We start from the raw sequence: 19,654 nt of genomic DNA on the forward strand, positions 1-19,654 counted from the left end.
GGTAATTGGACCTCTTTTGAATTCAAGTCATGTATCCTTGTACAATTCATTCAATTTAGCAAATTCTTCACCATTGCAGTCAAAAAATCTTAATCAGCTTTTTCCCACATTAGAACGCTACATTCTAAATGTTAATTTTTACAAAATTTATCCGGGTCGTGTTTTCTTATGTTAAACTGACTAATCAGGATGCCAAATCACAATTGCCGTAGGGAGAGAGAATTTTATTAAAATATAATTTAAAAGGCAATAAAAAAATTTTATATAAACGATTGTTCATTTCGATGAATACATGTCACTTTCCGGCAGAAATGCAAATACAAGTTACGAAACAAGTCGACAAAACAAGCTGACAAAACAAATTTTCATTCAAGATTAGCATTATATATATATATTTTTATATAGACATACATATATAAACCGGTTGCAATTATTAAGCCATATTTTATAAAGTTCAACTTAATGTTTTTCAACTTTACAGAGTCTAAATTTTCTTCACCACGCACATCAGTGTCGTCGTCAATTCATGTGCATCTTCAGCATGTCATTTACATCTGGCTTGCATTCGCAGCTTCTTCAGTTGTGTTGCAGCAACAGAAAGAAAACTCACAGTTGTTTACCTAAAAGCTTACTTTAGAAATTCCAATTTCAACCAGAGTAGGGTATTTATTGAAATTATGGAAATTTTGCATTGTTCAACAATCAAATGCAACTTTTGAAACTTCTTGCAGTAATGTCCGGTAATAAGTAAATAGTGCGTGACCAATGATATGTTTCGTCGGGATTGAATTGTTAGATTCATGCTGATTACAAGTTAAAAATTGATTTCACCAATAACCTTCTATATCAGTATAATCATAATGATAAAAGTGGCTAATTATCTGATAATCGAATTTCTTTCTTATTATTTAATGTTCGTTTAATGAAACTTGAACAGATTTTAATTTCAAGGAAGCTTTTATTGAAATAGTACTAGTACTAGTAGAGTAGTAGTAATAGAAACTGAAACAATAAAGTTGCATATTTTGAATAATTTCAAAATGAAAAAATTATTTAGGAAGAATATAAATAGTGTTGCAACAGTCAAAAATCAGAAAACGATACTAATAAATGGAGCATAGTGAAGTAAAAAATAGTGAAAAAATCAAACAAGATATTTCAAGTATGCCTGCATCTGAGAAACTGCTTCAAACAGTGGTCAGCGAAAATGGTTTATTAGATGAATGGACAATTCGTCGGCTAGATGAGACCGAACGCCTGATTTATTTAAAGTAAGAAAAATTATTTTGTCTTTTTAAAAATTTAAACTAGCTTTTACTAAACTTTAAATTTTGAAATTTAATAATTTTCAAATTTTAAGCTGAATTCAAATTTTTTTTCAAATTTAATGAAATATTCGTCATGTCTAACAATAATAATTGAAAAAGAAATACATACATGCATATATATATAATCATTTGATTTATCAAAAAAAGAAAAAGAAAAAAAAGTAATTTTAATAAGATTTTTAACTTAAATTTTGGCTACATAATTAACTTGCACTTGGTAACAGCAATTAACTTTATTACAATTTTCAACGCTTCAAGGAAGTGAAGCAAGTTAAATAGTAAATTATACGGAAAGTATTATTATTTTGGTCGTAAGATAATTTTTAATAGTATTATTACTTCCATTATATAGAACTGTTTTTATATTTTTCAAATTTCTGATTATCAAATTGTAAAAAATGTAATTAAGTAAAACTTGAAGCCCAAAGAATCATAGAAAATTATTTTATTTAGCAAAAGTAGTATGATGATTGAAAAATGGTATGCACAAAACTTTTCGTTGCAAAACTTTAAAAATTATAAATTCATTAAAATGTTTCAATAATTTCTACATGATAATGGAAAAATAAAAAATGATTAAATAAATGCAATGAAAACTTATTATAAATTTGTAAAGAAAGGTCAAAAGCTGCAAAATTATTTTTTTATATCAGTATCAAAATTTAAATTTACTGAGAAAACTATTTTATTTCTGTCAGTTTGTTTTCTTCAGATTATTTTCATAAATAGCAAATTCAGATAAATTAATGGAATCTTCATTTTATAATAAACATTTTTCAAACTTACAAATTACATTTGAATCAGTCAGCAGTGAATCAAATTGTCATTTCCATTGCAAAATGCTTCTTCACACATTGATGATGATCACTTGTTGCGATACTACAGACTCATCAGCAGTTGCCACTCCGCTATTTCTATCGACCACTAGTGTATTAAATTTTTATAATTTAAATGTAAATCGCAATTTAAATTTTTTTTCTTGAAACATTTAAAGCTGTAATCAAATCAACAAGTGTAATACGCTTCTATTATGCATTTTTAAGTTTAGAGCGAAGTTATCAATTTTAACCAAAAACTACAGGCAAAATATGGAATTTAAATAATGCCTCTGTTCTTTAAGTATAGAATAAATAGCTTCCGTTATTCTTTAAAGCATACTGCAAGCACAAGCACGGACATATTACAAGATAACATCTTTCCATTATTACATTCAAGCAAGTGATTTTTGATGAAATTGATTAACGATAATGCGATATGTCCGTTGACTTTGTGAAAGTTTTTAAATATGAAATAAAAAAGAACTCTGACAGTCTGCAAATCAGCTGTCATTTTCCAATGCTAAAAATATAATCTTGAGAAAAGAGCAGATTTTGTTCAGAAATTTTTCATCGATTGCACATCTCAGAATGTGAAAGCTTTACAAAAGCAAAAACTGCAATGCAGCTTAAATAATTTTAAATTTACAAACGTTGATATCGCTTGTTTTTAATGAAACATTACTGCCATTCAATTTTATTATTAATTATATGTATTTATAAATTTGAATTTTCTTTTTATTCATGTCAATTTTTGACATGTCATATTTTTGATATTCATGAATGTTGGATACTTAGATTGAAATTTCAATATTTTCATGCATAAATTGCACTTTTTGATGAATACTTTATTGAATAATAATATTTTTAAAATTATAAAACACAAATTATAATCAATGTCGTCATATTCGAATTCATACAATGAAATTACAAATATGAAAATGTGCTGTTCTGATGATTGGCATATAAATGTGATAATGTTATTCATATGATTTGAAATAATATGAATGTGTTAAAATGATTTGATGTCTTGAAATGGCATAAGAAATCATCTTGCCAAAGAAATTATAAACTGCTATGTCAACGGCAAGCTGTTTGGTTCTCCACAGTTGGTTATATTTACACTTTTTTCACTCTTAAATTTAATTAATATAAAAATTTTGAAGTGAAAATATGAAATACTGATAAAATGATTTTTTGATAAGTTTTGATAATTTTTTTGATAAATGAAATACTGACCAAATATATAACGATATCGGTTTAGCAAAAGTTCAAAAACTGCAAGTTGGATACCACCTCCTCATCTGTGGAGATGCTCACTGGGTATGCCATACGGTTATGAAATTGCAGTTGGCGAATATGGTGAAAATTATTATATCAAGTAAGTTTATTCTTCATTATTGTTAATTAAAATATTCAAAAATTCAAAATGAATGAAACTAACTGATTTACCGAGCTTTTGGAAACAATGCATTTCTTTGCATAACAATAATCAAATGTGAAGGAAGAATGTAAGCAGTTGCAAAGTTTTCGTGGAAATTTTTCTCAAGTCAACAAACTCTTTGAGAATTAAAAATCCAGTAAACCACAAAACAAATATGGTTTTATATTTCAAAGAGAAAAGGATATTTTGCGCATAGTTATATAAGAAAAGAAAAAATTAAAAAAAATAGTAAATCCATTTGTTATTTGTATTATTGTGTATTATTTAAAGTATTGTATTATTTAAGTAGATTGTGGGTATTATTTAAATTTTAAAGCGTTCAATTTTATGGACATCTGTACGGAATTCAACTTGACATGACAACGGTTCTTTTTACATGAAATTTAAATAAGACTTTTTCTTTGGATCGATCTAATTTTCCACAAAAAAAGCAAACAGATCGCATCAGTTGCATAATATGGATTGCATAATAGTATTGAACTCATGATCAACGTTTGATATTTGTATTTTTATTGACTGTTCACTTTTATTCACTTGAATTGTTATTAATTTCTTCTCTGATTGATTATTTTTCTTCTTTTGAAAAAATTACAAAAGAAGCTTGAAGATTCAATTTCTTACAGTAATCTTTGAAGCAATTAAAAAATATTATCTGGCAGTACGCGTATGATTAAGATTAATCTTTTTTATAGAAACAAGCAAACAATTCAATATGAAGTCAGTTCTCGTGGCATTAAAAGGTGATAAGCTTGAAGATAAATAAGCACTACCACTGCCACTGTTACTTCTACTACTACTACTGCTACCCCTACTATAACTTTAACTATTACTATTATTACTATCACTACTCTAATAACAGCGTTATATTAGTGATTCCTTTGATTTTGCACATACTGTTCATAGCCTAGCTGTTCAATCATGTGAGCAGGAATCAACTATTAGCTATTAGCGGTGCCACAATTTTCAATATATCGCTTGATTAATTCCTGGACGACAGCAATCGACAAAGCATCGACATTTTTTGATAGATACTGAATTATTTGACTTCTTCACTGAGAAGGAATGTTTTAAACAACATATAAATTTATGAATCGCATAAAATTTGTTATAGTTAGTTTATAAGCATAATATTATAAATGATAAATGCAATTTGTATGATTTTTTGCGCTTCGTCTTAAGAATATTATGTAACAAGACCAATTAGCTGTATTTGCATTAATGTTATTGCATAGTTATAACTGCTAATTTTGTTTTATTGCTGAACAAAATTTCAAATGAAATTTAAGCAAAAAACATAAATAAACAAAATAGTTGAATAAGAATGCGGAAATTGCATTTAATATTGAATACATATGCATTATTATTTAAAACAGGTATTGAGAAATGGCGAAAAAATTCAACTTGAACTATTTTTAATAATATGAACGTTGAATAAAAACAAAATGCCGCATATGCGACACACACACACACACATACACATTGACACACACATTTCTGAGTTCGATGTAATCAATTGATTTTTATGACAAACTTTACCATATTGCGTATACTCTGTTATCTGGGATGTTTTTATTACTGGACTATTATTATGTTTTCTGCCTTTAAGAAATGACTGTTGATTAACTTCTGAATGGCTGATTCGAAATTGCAATTTTCATCAAACATTCACTGATTTTCCAACATAAATCTGATTCATTTTTGATATTTGTATAAATTTCATCATTTATTTATCTAAAAAATAAATAAATAGATCGCTTTTTTATTTACTGAAACACTGTAAATGGTATTATTCATTCATATATGTGTAGATTGTAATTTAGGAAGTTTGTTTGATTTGAAACTTTATTCTTGTTTAATTTCTGAAATGATCTATTTTGTTCCAGAAGTGATCCACAGCATTTTGTTAATCAAGAAATGGAAAAGAAAATGATTATCTTAAAAATTTGCATAATTCAGTTTTGTGACCAATAAATTGGCTATAAGTTCAATTTAAGCATATTATGAAAACTGTTGTTTCACACTGTCACACGGCAAACCAGAGTGCAATATCAAACCAATTATGGATTTGATTTATTGCCAACTAAATTTATTTTTTAGCATCCCAAAGAAATAAAAACTGAAAAGTTAAAATTATAGTTGAATTTAAATTGAAATGCTTTGATCAGTGATTGTGAAATAGTGGATTTTGAATGCAAATTAATAATATAACAAAAGTGCACAAAACAAGTTCATATTGCCATTTTGCATGCAATATTTATTTGCAATATTTGCTTCACATCTTAAAATGAAGTTTAATATTTGAATGAGCGAATAGAATAATGTCTTTGGAAACTTTGAAATTCAAAGCTGGTATAAGTTTTAATTGCTTGATCTGTTGCATTGATTGAAGCGAAATAAGTCTCTGAAGAATGCGTCTGAATCATTAAAAAGTGCACTCATCAACTTTTTACTGTATGTTAAATTTTATTTTCTTTAATTATCTACTTGTTTGTCGTTCATGTGGAGAAATTTCATTTTGATGTTACATTTTGTCCACAATTATTTTTTATGTTTCTTTTTTTCTATAAAAAATTCAGTGTAATCATATTAGCTATCATTATTATCATATCATAATTGTATAAAGGTAAAAATACTTTGTAAAATACTTTTTGAAATATATGATGAATGAAAAAAAAATATTCGGATCAATGGATGTATACAATTTAATTTGGTGTTTCAAATGTTTTGAATGAAATGTTTGATGCACTGAAACAATGTAAGACCAGTGGTAGTAAGTATTTAACTGTCCGGAGTAGATTAAAGGTAAAATCCTTTTTATTGTGAATTTACCATTGATAAATTGTAATAAATTATTTAGCTTATTTCAAATACTGTGTGTAAATAAGTGTTGATATATGTGAATCACATTTAATTACAAGGCAAGTGTTGCTCATTGGTACATGTATTGCGCTTCGCATCATTTTGTCAATATGATGTTTTCAATTGAAATGAAGCACGATATTTGAAATGAAAAATCATAAGTAAATATAAGTATGAATAAATAACTATATATATATATATATATCTGTGTGTGTGTGTGTGTGTGTGTAAAGTTGGGTTACTAAAGAACCAAATAAATGCACACAAACATACACAGACACACACGCCCATTGAAGAGTTGTTAATCAGAAAGCTGACTGGCTGTTCTTGATCCACCGGCGTTTCCTGCTGGGCAGAAAGAGCCATTGGAAACATGCGTTTGGATTTAAGCAGGCGCAGATCAATATGATGCCAACTAGGAACGTCGGCGTCTGCGCCTTCTGTTCTCTGATTGGATCCTGAAGTGGATTTGAACGGACCGCAACTGTGTGCTTTTATTCACAAAAGTCGACGCAGCTTTAGCATATACGCCCCCGCTTGGCGTCCGAAAATCAGTGGAAAGCTGGCAGGCGAAAGTTCGACCGACGATTGAATTAAAATTGCTGAACACTCCAGTCGATCAAGCTTGTTCATCATTAACGGTGCATTTTTCTTTGCCCGAATGCAATATCAAATTAAGCCACCCTATGCGAACTGTTTCTCATGGTCGGTGTTTTAAGTCAGCTAACAAAGCCGGTGAGCTCTTTATTGCATTTCACCCCGTTCAACATTTTACACAGGCAAATTATCCCACCATCTATTTATCTGTCCATCTATCTATCTATCTATATCTGAATATCTAGATTATAAATATACATTCAAATCTTATACGTGATGGTCAGCGTTTATTTTTCTCTTAGCATTTGGTAATGGTAATGCTATAAATTTGTTTTCGACCTTTTCTATTTATTCCAAACCGTCATTTTCCATATTAACTTCAATTTTTATTTTCTAATATTTTTGTTTTTTTACATGGTTTTTCACATAATCAAAATATTAGAAATGAAATATCTTCTCTGATTTAATTATGATTATTAATAGTACAATTAAATTAATACTTTATTCTTAACTTAACTTAAATTAACTTTTTTTATAAAAATTTTTTCTGTTTAAGAGAAAGAAGCATTCTGTTTTTCACAATGTAGATCAGTAAATAAGAATGTGTTACGATGGTTGCTTTCATATCGAATTTACTTATTAACGTATATTAAAATGTTAATGAACACATTTGTATAGGATAATATATATATACACGTACACATGCATATATGAAGCTTTTCATATCATTCATTCATATTGAGTGAGTGAAATGTTAGCAGTTTTGTTATGAAGCAGCATTCTGCTTTTCAACACAGCTTAATTTCTTCGCATTAGCATACTTTCATCTGCTTTTCATCAAAATATATCTATAGGCAACTTATCGATCATATGCATAATATACTTCATGGCAATAACTGGATTACCTATTGTTTTAATAAACACAGCAACTGCTGGATACTTTAAATGCTCAGCAAGCACTGGTAAATAATTCTTTTGTTAATATTTACAACCTTTCGTAATGAAAAAAATTTACATCTAATCAAATTTTAGACATAATCAATTTTGCTTGTTTGTACAATAATTTCAAATGAGTACATTCGAAATTTTAAATTTCAATTACAAATCAAAAATTTCCTCACAGTCACTTGACTGATTCACATAAATATTAAAAACAGTTGTCTTACTCAGGGTTTTACAATCCTTTACATAATTATACCTAAAGTAAATTAAGAAATATTTGCTTGTCTATGTTTCCGAATTAAAAAAATCATTTCACAAATATTCTCATTCTTTTTTTATAAAAAATGAAATGTAATATCTATCTAATTGGTCAGTATAAGTAAAATTTTAAAACATGCTAATATTTTAAGTGTAGATTTTTTTAAGTTTCAAATTTTAAATTAGATAATGTCTGTAAAATGAAATTCAGAAGTAATGTTAAATTGTTTAAATTTCAAATTAATAAACCATTCTGAAATTTGAACTTTCATTTATCATTTAAAATAGCTATAATAACAAAGTAACTGATTCACGATGAATATTGTTTATGATTAATGCTAATAATTTTGTATTTGCTTATTTCACAATAATTTTTTGTATTATCATGTAAAACAAGAAATGTGAATTTCGCGGCATCAAAAAGTTGTGGATATTTCATCATAAATAAATTTTTCTTTAACAAAATATCGATGTTATGCTATTGTTAAATAATTTAATGAATTTTTATGATTCATCTTTTGAAAATATTCTTATTTTTCAGTTATATTTACTTTTCTTTGAAACAACGCTTCATATATTAAATCTTTTATGTAAGTTAAATAAAATCTATATAATCCGTTGTGAGGATGCAGCTTTGAAATTAATATAAATTGAAAATGCTGCAGTATTAAAAAAATATATGCTTTACTACAAAATAAAATAATGCAGTCATTAATATGCTTAGCATAAAAGTTGTAAAATAAAAAAGTGCAACTGATTTTAAAATTGCTGCAAATCTCATTATGATAAACAATATGCGTGTACTTCAAGTACTTCATTAATTTTTCTTCATTGATATGCATAAATTTGATGATTTGGTCATTTGTACGAAATAAAATTTAACAATACCCTTATCACTGCATTTTACCTCTTTAAATTTGATTCATTATCTGTACATTTAATGCAAAGGATTGAATTGAAATTTCATGTTTTGAATAATTCTCTTCTAAAAATTTGGGTTATAGACATTTATTATTATACTATCATTTTTTTAAATTTATTCCAATATCAAAGATTACATCGTTATGAATTTTCTGTGCATATTTTAAACTGAATTATTTTACTTCATCATCTTCTGCCTTACTTAAATTTGCATAACCTAGTATACTTGATAATAATTTCATTTATTTATTTTTGTTAATGATAATTGTTGTACAATATATTTATTTTTTTACTTTCATTTTGTCTAAAACTTTGTGTACGTCTTTGTTTAAAAGACATGCAAATTGTAAATAAATCTTAAAATTTAATTTCAATGCTTTAAGAAATTTCCTGTAATTCAATCTACTATTGTATGCATGTAATCTATATGTAATTCAGTTCAATGTACTGTAGTCAAATCTATTTTCATGTGTCATTTCTTAAAAATGAATGATTATTTTTTATTAAATTGTGTATTTTTATCTTGAGTAAAATTGACGAATAATTGTTGACATGCTTTGCTTCAATTTACAATTTGAATAGCTACAATAGCTTCTGAAAATTCACTTATTTAAGTATCCATCTACATTAAACACGAGATACTTTGGATAAGCTATTGATTAAAATAATTATAGCTATAAAATTATATTTTTAAGATTCAGAATTAAAATTTTGAAATTTCATTAAAACAAATGGAACTTTTAATTTGAGATAATTTTGAAGATTTTAGCATTTTTAACATCTATTATTTATTTATTGTAACAATTTTATCATGTGCTCATTGAATAACATTAAAAGAAAACAATATAGAAATGCATTGTTTTTCACATTTAATGTATGATGATGAATAATTTTCAAATGAATTCTTCGGCGTATGCATATTGATCGATCATATTCGTAAAATTTGAATAACTTTTTGCACAACATTTGAATGTCATGTACAAATGAGTATACTACAATGTTGCTGCTTTGCTTGAAGTTAATTAGTCTAAGTTGTTAATTATGCAACGAATGCGACAAAATTATGATGAACACAAATGACAGCTTAATGTACTATACAATTTTTGATAATTCAGATATAATGAGTTAATTCATTGTTCATAATTGAAAAGTGACTTTTAGTCATTTAAATGAAAGCACAACAACAAATTTGCACAACATTTGTGATCAGCAAACGAACAGCACTACTGAGAGCAAGTTTTGTCAAATGGAAAGTGCAAAAGTTCCAGCATCTTTGTTAAAAAATAGCCTGAACATTGTTGAACAGGCAAAATATTTTCAAGCGAACAGTGCTACAGGTGGTGATCAGCAAATCATGCAAACCAATAATTTATCAGAAATGAATCACGGTTAGCATTTTTGACTGGCTTAATTTCTGCTTCAGCAACAATATTTTTAGATTTGCATAAGAGCTGTGAAAAACATGACAATTTGCCTGCAGTTGAAAGTGAAACTTCGTCGATTAGCGAGTTCCGAGCTATCCAAGAGTTCACACCGCAAACGTATTTTCAACAACACATATTTACTGCTTCGTCAATAATGAAGTTTATTGCAGGTCCAGTCTCAGCTTGGATACAATTGAACGAAATCCTAATCGAAAGGTTAGATTACTGAATAAGTTTTAATGGACAGTTTTAATAATAGTCAATTTCACTTGCAGCTGCAAAGCAGGCAGTCCATTTTAAGGCACAGCAACAGCTTCCGCACTTCGAAACGCGTCCATTTTGCCCAAGGCGTATCCATAGAAAATGAAGAACCAGAAATGGATCAAACACTTGTGTTAGAGCATGTGATAAAAATTTATCTAGAAAACGGCCAATCAAAATCATTTCGCTATGAAACAGAAACAAAAATACAAGTAAATCTCGAAATATTCCATTTCAATGAAAATGTCATCGTTGGCTAACATTTTAGGATATGCTTGTACGGTTAGCTGAAAAATTGAATATTCGACTTGTAGACCACTTTGCATTGAATTTTGAATATCCAGTTGGTCCACGAACAACCAAACTAATGACTATAGAACCTGAAAAGCAAATTTGCCAGGTAAAACTCACCACTACTATAATAAATTATACGCAATGAATATTTTATATAACAGATAAATTTTTTATACCCTATTTTATTTTAAATAATAAACTAAGTAATTTCAAAATGGTATATTTTAGACGAATTGAGAGGACAATTGAAATTTATTATTAGCTATTTGAAAAGAAGCTGCTTATTAATTACTTTTATTCAATTTATTAAATTGATTTACTTATACACTATAATCTACTTGAATTTAAGCACCTGTTGAAGTTTTCATTAAAAGAGATTTTGTTTAAAATGATATCATTTCAGTTGTACATTTTTTTATTTTACAAGTTGCAACAACTCTCAGTTAATAGCAAATAATGCATAATAAATACAGTGCTTTGTAAAATTGTGGATTTTGTGGTTGAAAATGGACTTGAACTTGAACACATAATACCAATATTAGAATGCTGAAATGTAATGTTGAACAAATGTAAAAGTTTCAATTGGAATTTTCATAAATTTTCTAATTACATATCATGTGCAAATTGTTCAAAGAGGAGCGCAATTTTAAAGCACATTCTGCGTTAATTAAGAGAATACTAAATTCAGATTGAATTTCAAATTGGCACCAGTAAAAATTGAATTAATTATAAATTGGCTTTTCCAACAATTGATTTTCATAGGCATTGTCTGAAGTACACGCTCAACAATTTCGATGCTTGCTTCGATTCAGTTTCATGCCAGTTGATTTCGCTAGCTTACTGGAAGCTGACAAAAATGCATTTTTGTATTTGTATAATCAGGTAACATTGTATGCACCACATTAAAATTTTGTAAATTCCTTTTTTGCCATTTACTTTTATCAATCTGTTAGTATAATTTATAATAATGTCTTGTAAATAATAATTAATTTTATTCAAATCAAAAAAATTATCTAATTAAAAATGATATTTTATTCGTTATCAAACTCTGCACTCATATAATTTATTTTATTTCAAACCAGCTAATATAATGAATAAAACGGATATAATATTGTTGTTTAATAATTATAATGTTTTAGAGACTTAATAATCTTTTTTGAAGTAATATTTGTTGCCCTGATAATGAAATCAGTATTTAAATTTTGTTTATTTGAAAGGTCGTGAAAAGATTATAAATTTAATAGAGAATGAAAAGAAAAAATAATCTTCATAATGTGAATGTGTTGCAAATTAAATAGCAAAAATTAAGCTATATTTTGCAACACATTTGCCTCAAAAAATGCTTATATATTATTAGAGTGTAAGTGATGTCACCAGTGGACGATATGTACATACTATGCGCTACGACATGTGCGTTCGTCTGGCAGCTATACAAATTCTGCAAACAGTTTCAGAGCATGGCAAAAATTCTGATTCTCCTTTAAAGATAGCAGAGTAAGAAGAACTTTCATTTTCTATTCTCATTCTGTCAATTGGAAAATTCATAATCTAATAATAATATTTTTATTTTATTTAGCATTAAAATATTCAAATATTTCAATTTCTATTTTGATTACTTTAAAATTTCTTAAATTTCATACAATAATTTACGTGCGTTAATATATGAAAATTTAAATGTATTCTAACTGATAAAGCGAAAATATGATTAATGAAACTAAAAAATAAACTGATAGCAACCTTATTGAAAAATTCGTGAATTTTAGAAAGCAATATGGTCTTGCTGTTTTCTTGCCCAAAGTTGTATTGGACAATGTTCAAAGTGGGGAAATTAAAAAATACTTGCGACTCCTTATTAAGGAAGAAAAACGACTGGCAGTGGAATCGACAATGTTCAACTGTAGATTGACTGAAATTTTTATTAATGAAATTTAAATTTTAATCAATTTTTAATTCATAGTGAAGAAAGATTCGGCAGCGTTCAAATTGTACTATTTTTATTTGCGCTATTTGAATTTATTACGACAAATGGAAGCATTTTCTACCCACCGATTTCAGGCTTACATCAAGGTTGAATTTCTCTATTTTTGTTTTGAAGCACATTTTTCTTTTTAGTTTTAGTAGCTATAATTTTCAGCAAAATTAGTGTACAGGTTCAATTTTAAATTCAGACAATCAATAAGTTAAAACTTAAAGTTAAACTAAAAAATTTATCTTTCATGTTTGAATTATTTACAAAGTACACAGTATGAATTATTATTTCAGAAAGTTAATTCAGAAGTAACCATAACAATAAATCAGCATCCCAAATTTTCTATTTACGGTGCTGAAGCTGCCAAAACGGTATGTTTGTGTTTTTCATGTTCTCATGTAAATTGAAAATTTTCTTCCTTTCAGATCAATTATGCAATATCCTATCATGATTTGCTTTCTGTTTCTGTAGCAGATATCAGTCATCGTTCACAAAAGCTAGTCAAAATTGAATTTGATTCTGGTGACGAGAAGAATACTGTATGTTTGGATTTTAATCAGTTCTGATTTAGGTTTTTTCAAAAAAAATTAGTTAATTTCTATTTCATGCAAATGAAAATTTTAGTGGATGCATAATACTGAATTAGCATATGTTGTGATTTAAGTTTTGAATTTTTTATTCTCAAATCTAAAAACATTTTTATTGAATAATTTGCAGACTATCGAGATGATATTGGACAGTGATGATTGTCATGAATTCGTGAGCTTTTTGAAAGGTTACAAGATGCTTCACACAAAGCAATCTTTGGAAATTCATTTTCTAGAACAAAATATTAACGAAAGTATCTTCGTTTGAGCTTGATGTATGAGAATTAAAAAATTAATTTTATATTACAGCGCCTTCGTATTCCGGAGTGCATGATGTATTAGCATCAGATTGGAATTATGCACAGCCGTGCAGCTCACGACTTCAAACTGTCGATCTTTCCAACAAGTTTTCAGACTATGAATCACTGATCACATGCAAAGAATACATTAAGCCTAGAGTAAGTGAAAAGCAAAAATTTTTTGACAAAAAACAGAAAAAATTTAATATATATCATGGAATGAAAAAAATTTTTTTAGAAAGAAAATTTGCCTCAACACAATGACGTGCTTGATAAAGGTAAAGCTGACGTGGCGGCAGTTCATGAGCAGGAAATAAATAAGACGGCAGAATTGCTTCAGAGAACGTAAGCTGAGAAGGGGATGAGTTGAATATATTTTTTTCATTTGTTTCACCGTTGCCAATTTAGTCCAATATTCAATCTCCGGATGAGTCCGAAACGACTTCTCATGGCAAAGGATTCAATTCGAATACACAATCGATATTTGGCAAAGTCGACACCACTGTTGAATGAAACGAGAAAAGCCAGCTCAGCATTTGAAAGCAGTCCTCGATTCAAGCACGGCTAAATTAAAGAAAAAATGCTGTGTAAAAAAATTTTTCATTAATAAAATAATTTTAATGCAACAAAAATTTCTCTCTGCAAAATATACTTCACTTGCTGTCTTGGGCAAGTGGAAAAGTTGAAATTTGCCCACGGGTAGTAGCAATGAGCTGATTGTTTTCACCAAGTTTTATATAGATTCAATTTGGAAAATTCTATTTTTCCGTCATTTTTATCAAATTGATTATTATTTACATTTATAATATTATTTTCTCTTTCATAATTCATTCACTAGTACAGTGAATTTTGAAATTTGTACATTCAATGATGTGGCAATAATAAACCAGTGATAGTAAATGAAATAAAAATCATAACATTCTACCATTGTCATGTCACCAACAGCATTGTTATTGTGATGCAACATTAATACAATACAATACAATATAATATTTTACAAAATGTGAGCAAACTGATAATGATTCATTTTACATTGTCGATTTCAGGATAAATTGTTAAATTATAACATAAATAAATTTAAATTTAGACACCTTTTATTATTGAATTGAAAATTAAATTGAAAAGGTCATTTTGATTTATGTACAGAGAAAAAAAGTTGTCATGGTTGTTGTTAAACTTGACAATCATTAATGGTTCAAATTCCACAAAATATACTTTTACTTTTACAAAAAACTGTCAGTAAATTTGCCCTAAAGTGAATTAATCCTGATTTTAATATAAAAAAGTTATATAAAACAACTGGTATTGATTTCCGTTTGACACAAATTTTTTTTCAATTTGTGTGGGAGGTTTGATGATTTTTGATTTGATCAGACGCCCACAATGCTATTTACAAATTTCAGGTCAATCTGAACACTATATAAAGAGCTCTGTAGTAGATGATGCATTACAGAAAAGCATAATTTTACTAACGAAAAAGCTGGTGAAACATTTTTTTCAATCAATCGTTCGTTCATTATGTGTGAATATGATTTTTATGGACTTTGGGAAATTGTAAACTCGGTAAAAGATTTCCATTTGAATGCAGCTTTTGAAAATGGCATGAAGGTAATAATTATTTGCTTAAAGTATTTTTTCATTTAATAAAAGAATCTATTCAAGGTGCTTTCGCCGGACCATCAAACTGAAAGTTTCTCATAAATTTGGATAAAAGTTGACGATCCGCAGAGAAGAGATGACATAAAGAAAAGAAAGCATTTTACTGTTAGCATTTTGATTCTGATGAATTTATTATTCAAATAATACTTTTTTATGTAATAAAAAATACATATGCAATATTTAAATTGTTTTTAAAGCACCTTCAACAAATGTTATTATTGATGAACAACAACAATAACAATTAATTGCATGGGAAAGTGAAAATAAATTTGCATTGAAATGTATTAGTTTTGCAGTGTTTTTACTGATTGACGAGAATATATTTTCGAATACAACAATGAAGTAATTGAATAAGATTTTCCATTAGGCTTGGCTTTCGCTTTTGAACTGCATCTCAGCAATTTATGCATGAGATTCCGATATCGACCACTGGCTGCATATTGCAATATTACAGACAGTGTAAAGTTGAAAACCAACAGCACATTGACAACCAGCCTCATTGTGATACGCTCATTGCTTTGATTGAACGTTTCTAAATTTTTCCGCGCAAAACAGATCAAGTGAAATATTTCCATCAAGGCGCTTGGAAGATTGCAAATTAAAAAAGCCGTAATCCAAGCCAAGCAGATGACCGTCGCCTTGCGATGATTGCTTGCAAGTAGACGTCCACCGGTTTGAAATTTCTGATGCACTTGAGTAACGTTGGATCGAACGATGTGACGATATTTGACCAAAATTAATGCGTAAATTATAAGCACAAGAAGAATGATGACAATTTCAAAAATTGCCGCTACAATATATCTCGAAGTGCGTACCCAAGCCTGAGTATTATCGACGGTGAAGTAGAACACGGATCCGTTGTTGTCTGTCACTTTCTGCACTTCCTTCATCATGGTAGTCGGTATTAGCACTATTGCGACACTGGTGTAAGCTGCGATCACAACCCATAAATTTTTTCGACTACCAAAGTTGAGATGCCGCAATGGACAATACAATGCTACCAATGGACAAACAGCCATGGCTACTGAAATTACGTTTCCGCCGAAAAGGAACAAATTAGCAAAGAACTGTTCAAGATGTGTATGGTAAAATACCATAATATATGATGTTCGGTCTAGATGACCAATTTTGACCAATAAGCTCGGAATCAGGACAACTGAGCTGATCAAATAATTCACTGACAGTGCTTTGAAAAAGAATGAATATGCCAAGCAATTAATTTTATGATTCTGAAGAACCGCCAAATTGCAAAGTTGAAATGTAAAGCCAACAATAAGTTCTGTAGGTATTACAATTTCATACGTGATAGAAACCAGTGTAGAAATTGATTTTGGCTTGACAGAATTAACATAGCTCGTATCATTCCAGACAGATATCCTTTCAGTCATAATGAATAAAAACACTCAATACGGCATAATTATTCATATTCTAAAAAACAAACATATTTGACAAATCTTTTTCTATTTTCTCTAATTTACAGTTGAAGTACAGAATTACGTATTTTTGGAATGTGGAAACATTTTCTGCTATAAATGATTTCACGTATTTTTCATTAATCTCAGATGCTTTATTGTCTTTTGTATTACAAATGAATTGAAGCATGTGAAATGCATTTCAAGCATAAATTATTGGTGAAACAATTGTTCATCAATATATAAAACATTCTATATTTTAAATATAAAGGAAAAATATTAAAAAACAAAAAAATGAAAATCATGTCATAAAAAATAAAAATTTCACAAGTTTTCTTGGTTATGCATATTTATTATAAATTTATTTCAATTAAAATTTTCCTTTAGAAGAGATTCTTCTCATTTCAAAGCTGTTATGCTAAAGCTCCAAGTTACTTTCTAATAGTGATCAATTTTGTGCTAAAATAAAATCAATCTATTGATTTTCAACTAATTTAAAATGAAAATATTCGAATCAACTTTACACTTGAAATTAATTTGGCTCATTTATTTGTCCGCACACTGCATCCATTAATTAAATAATAAAATGAGAACAAAAAAAATGTGCATCAAAATGTATAAATTTTTGAATAAAGTAATTTAATATTAATAAAACGTTTTTGCTCTTTATGATTGAAAATTTCTAATAACATTATTTATAACCACATACAATTTATAAAGTCAAAATTTTAAACTTCAGCTAATAAAATTATCACTTCAGTATAAACGTAAATTTTTTCAAGAATAGCATCGTTATTAATTTGATATGCACGTTAATTGAATTTTTATAATAAGAAAAAACTGTTCATTAAAAATAAAGATAAATATGCATCATTTTTTAACAAACATCAAGAGATTGCAAAGTGTTAGAAAAAAGTGTAAAAAGACAAAATCCTACATATAAAATGACAATTCCATAAGATATTCTCATAAGTATTCAAAAAAAATTTGTGTACTGCTATTTAATAATTTATAAACTTCTTTAGAGATGCTTATTTACTTCTTTAAATCCGTGTTGGAGCTTCATTTAAAATATTACAGCACTTTCCGCAGTTAATATATTATTGCCAATTAATATTCAGTAAATATATTTTAAAAAATGGTTAAACTAATTTAAAATGCAATGTTTATAAAAAAAATTCAATAAATTGCTTTTTATGAAAATAAATTTAACTAATACAGTTAGCTTATGAAATGACAGAATATAATTTTTACTGTATAGATACCTGATACCACTTCAGTCAAGTATAACATTTAATTAAAAAAAACCACGTAATGTGATACGTGCGAAGTGATAACATAAAAATTGCTAATCAAAACAAAAATGCAAATTACTGAAAATTAAAGTGTAGTGTATAGAGAATACAACCACATGTGTAAAGAACAAAAAGATATACTGGAATATATTAATAATTCATTAAAATTTAGCTTCCAAATGGTAAAATTTATAATTCATATGAAACAGAATCTTACATATGTGCATATATGGATAAAACTGAAAATTAAAATACAGCAGTGCTATTTAGACTCATTTATTTTATTGCTCTTCATGCATATATATATATACATTTTAACATTTAAATTCCAAGTAATAAGAAAATTATTGATAAATTATTAGTATTATTATATAGTTATAATAGCAGCTGAGTAATAGAAAAAAATATGGTAGTAAACAAAATTTAAAAATAAGCATACGATTTCTACTGCACAATTTCGAATAGAAGCATTATTCAAAAATTTCCAGGAACAGTACACGGTGGATAAAGACATTACATTGCAAAGAATAAAACTGTTCTAAATGCATACTTGTTTAAATATGACTGTTTGAAACACGTAAATCTAACCGCAGGAAATAATTTATCAATAATTTTTCTGCTAGTTATAATTTAAATATTGAAATGTATTTTACTAAAAATTACACTAAAAATAAAAAAAAGCTTTCTGAAGTTACTTTAGCAATTAATCTCATTTTTTAATGTTATCAGTATTTCTTGATTTATATTTTGCCGGTGAACACTGCAAATGATGTTAATAATTATAATAATTGTACAAAATCAATGCAGTATAATCAATAAGTTGAAAATTATTACTTTAATTGAATACCAATACTTTAATTATTTTCCCATTAAATAAAGTAGCTTCAAGGAATATAAACTTCATCACCTTTGGCATGTTGACAGTCAAAAAATGTAAAAATGAAGATTTTCATACATTAATTGCAAGTTTGTCAAAATTGTTTTTCATAAATTCAGATCAATAGAATAATATTCACACTACACAACTTACTGCGAAGGTTTTCATCCACAAACACAAATGTTTGATGAGATATACATAAGCAGACCACTTTGTTGCGTTCTGGTTAGATTTGAAAAGATTTTGATGATTAATATGCCAGAGAAGCAAGCTTAATGAGTGCAGTTTGTGTTGCTTTTAAAAGTGCTATTACACATTGGCTAAACTAATTCAACGCGGATAATGAATATTGAAATATATGCTCTTCACTCACTTTAAAAAAGATTGCTTCTTCAAAATGTCCACATACCAAG

General features: G+C 27.7%; 3 protein-coding genes across 3 annotated transcripts; 1 reads left to right on the top strand and 2 right to left on the bottom strand.

The window, feature by feature from the left end:
• The first annotated feature begins 1,164 nt into the window (after window positions 1-1,164).
• On the top strand, window positions 1,165-5,558 carry Tsp_06341 (conserved hypothetical protein). Its single transcript, XM_003378358.1, has 3 exons — window positions 1,165-1,271; window positions 3,408-3,524; window positions 5,471-5,558. The coding sequence occupies exons 1-3, from the start codon at window positions 1,165-1,167 to the stop codon at window positions 5,556-5,558; spliced, it is 312 nt and encodes a 103-aa protein (XP_003378406.1).
• Window positions 5,559-10,837: 5,279 nt separating this feature from the next.
• Tsp_06340 (hypothetical protein) lies at window positions 10,838-11,671 on the bottom strand. The gene is made up of 3 exons (XM_003378359.1): window positions 11,615-11,671; window positions 11,060-11,136; window positions 10,838-11,036 (listed from the first exon to the last, which is right to left on the bottom strand). Exons 1-3 carry the CDS (start codon window positions 11,669-11,671, stop codon window positions 10,838-10,840), a joined length of 333 nt encoding a protein of 110 aa, XP_003378407.1.
• Window positions 11,672-15,941: 4,270 nt separating this feature from the next.
• Tsp_06339 (hypothetical protein) lies at window positions 15,942-17,045 on the bottom strand. Its single transcript, XM_003378360.1, has one exon. It carries the CDS (start codon window positions 17,043-17,045, stop codon window positions 15,942-15,944), a length of 1,104 nt encoding a protein of 367 aa, XP_003378408.1.
• Window positions 17,046-19,654: the final 2,609 nt, after the last annotated feature.

The sequence above is a fragment of the Trichinella spiralis genome (assembly GCF_000181795.1).
Source record: "Trichinella spiralis strain ISS 195 chromosome Unknown Scfld4, whole genome shotgun sequence".
Lineage (NCBI taxonomy): Eukaryota > Metazoa > Nematoda > Enoplea > Trichinellida > Trichinellidae > Trichinella > Trichinella spiralis.

Coding starts and splice junctions, on each gene's coding strand:
- Tsp_06341 (XM_003378358.1), top strand. CDS start 1,165: ATGCCTGCATCTGAGAAACTGCTTCAAACAGTGGTCAGCGAAAATGGT. Junction 1,272..3,407: donor GAACGCCTGATTTATTTAAA/GTAAGAAAAATT, acceptor ATATCGGTTTAG/CAAAAGTTCAAAAACTGCAA. Junction 3,525..5,470: donor GGTGAAAATTATTATATCAA/GTAAGTTTATTC, acceptor ATTTTGTTCCAG/AAGTGATCCACAGCATTTTG.
- Tsp_06340 (XM_003378359.1), bottom strand. CDS start 11,671: ATGTGTTCAAGTTCAAGTCCATTTTCAACCACAAAATCCACAATTTTA. Junction 11,137..11,614: donor CCACAATTTTACAAAGCACT/GTATTTATTATG, acceptor TCAATTTTTCAG/CTAACCGTACAAGCATATCC.
- Tsp_06339 (XM_003378360.1), bottom strand. CDS start 17,045: ATGACTGAAAGGATATCTGTCTGGAATGATACGAGCTATGTTAATTCT.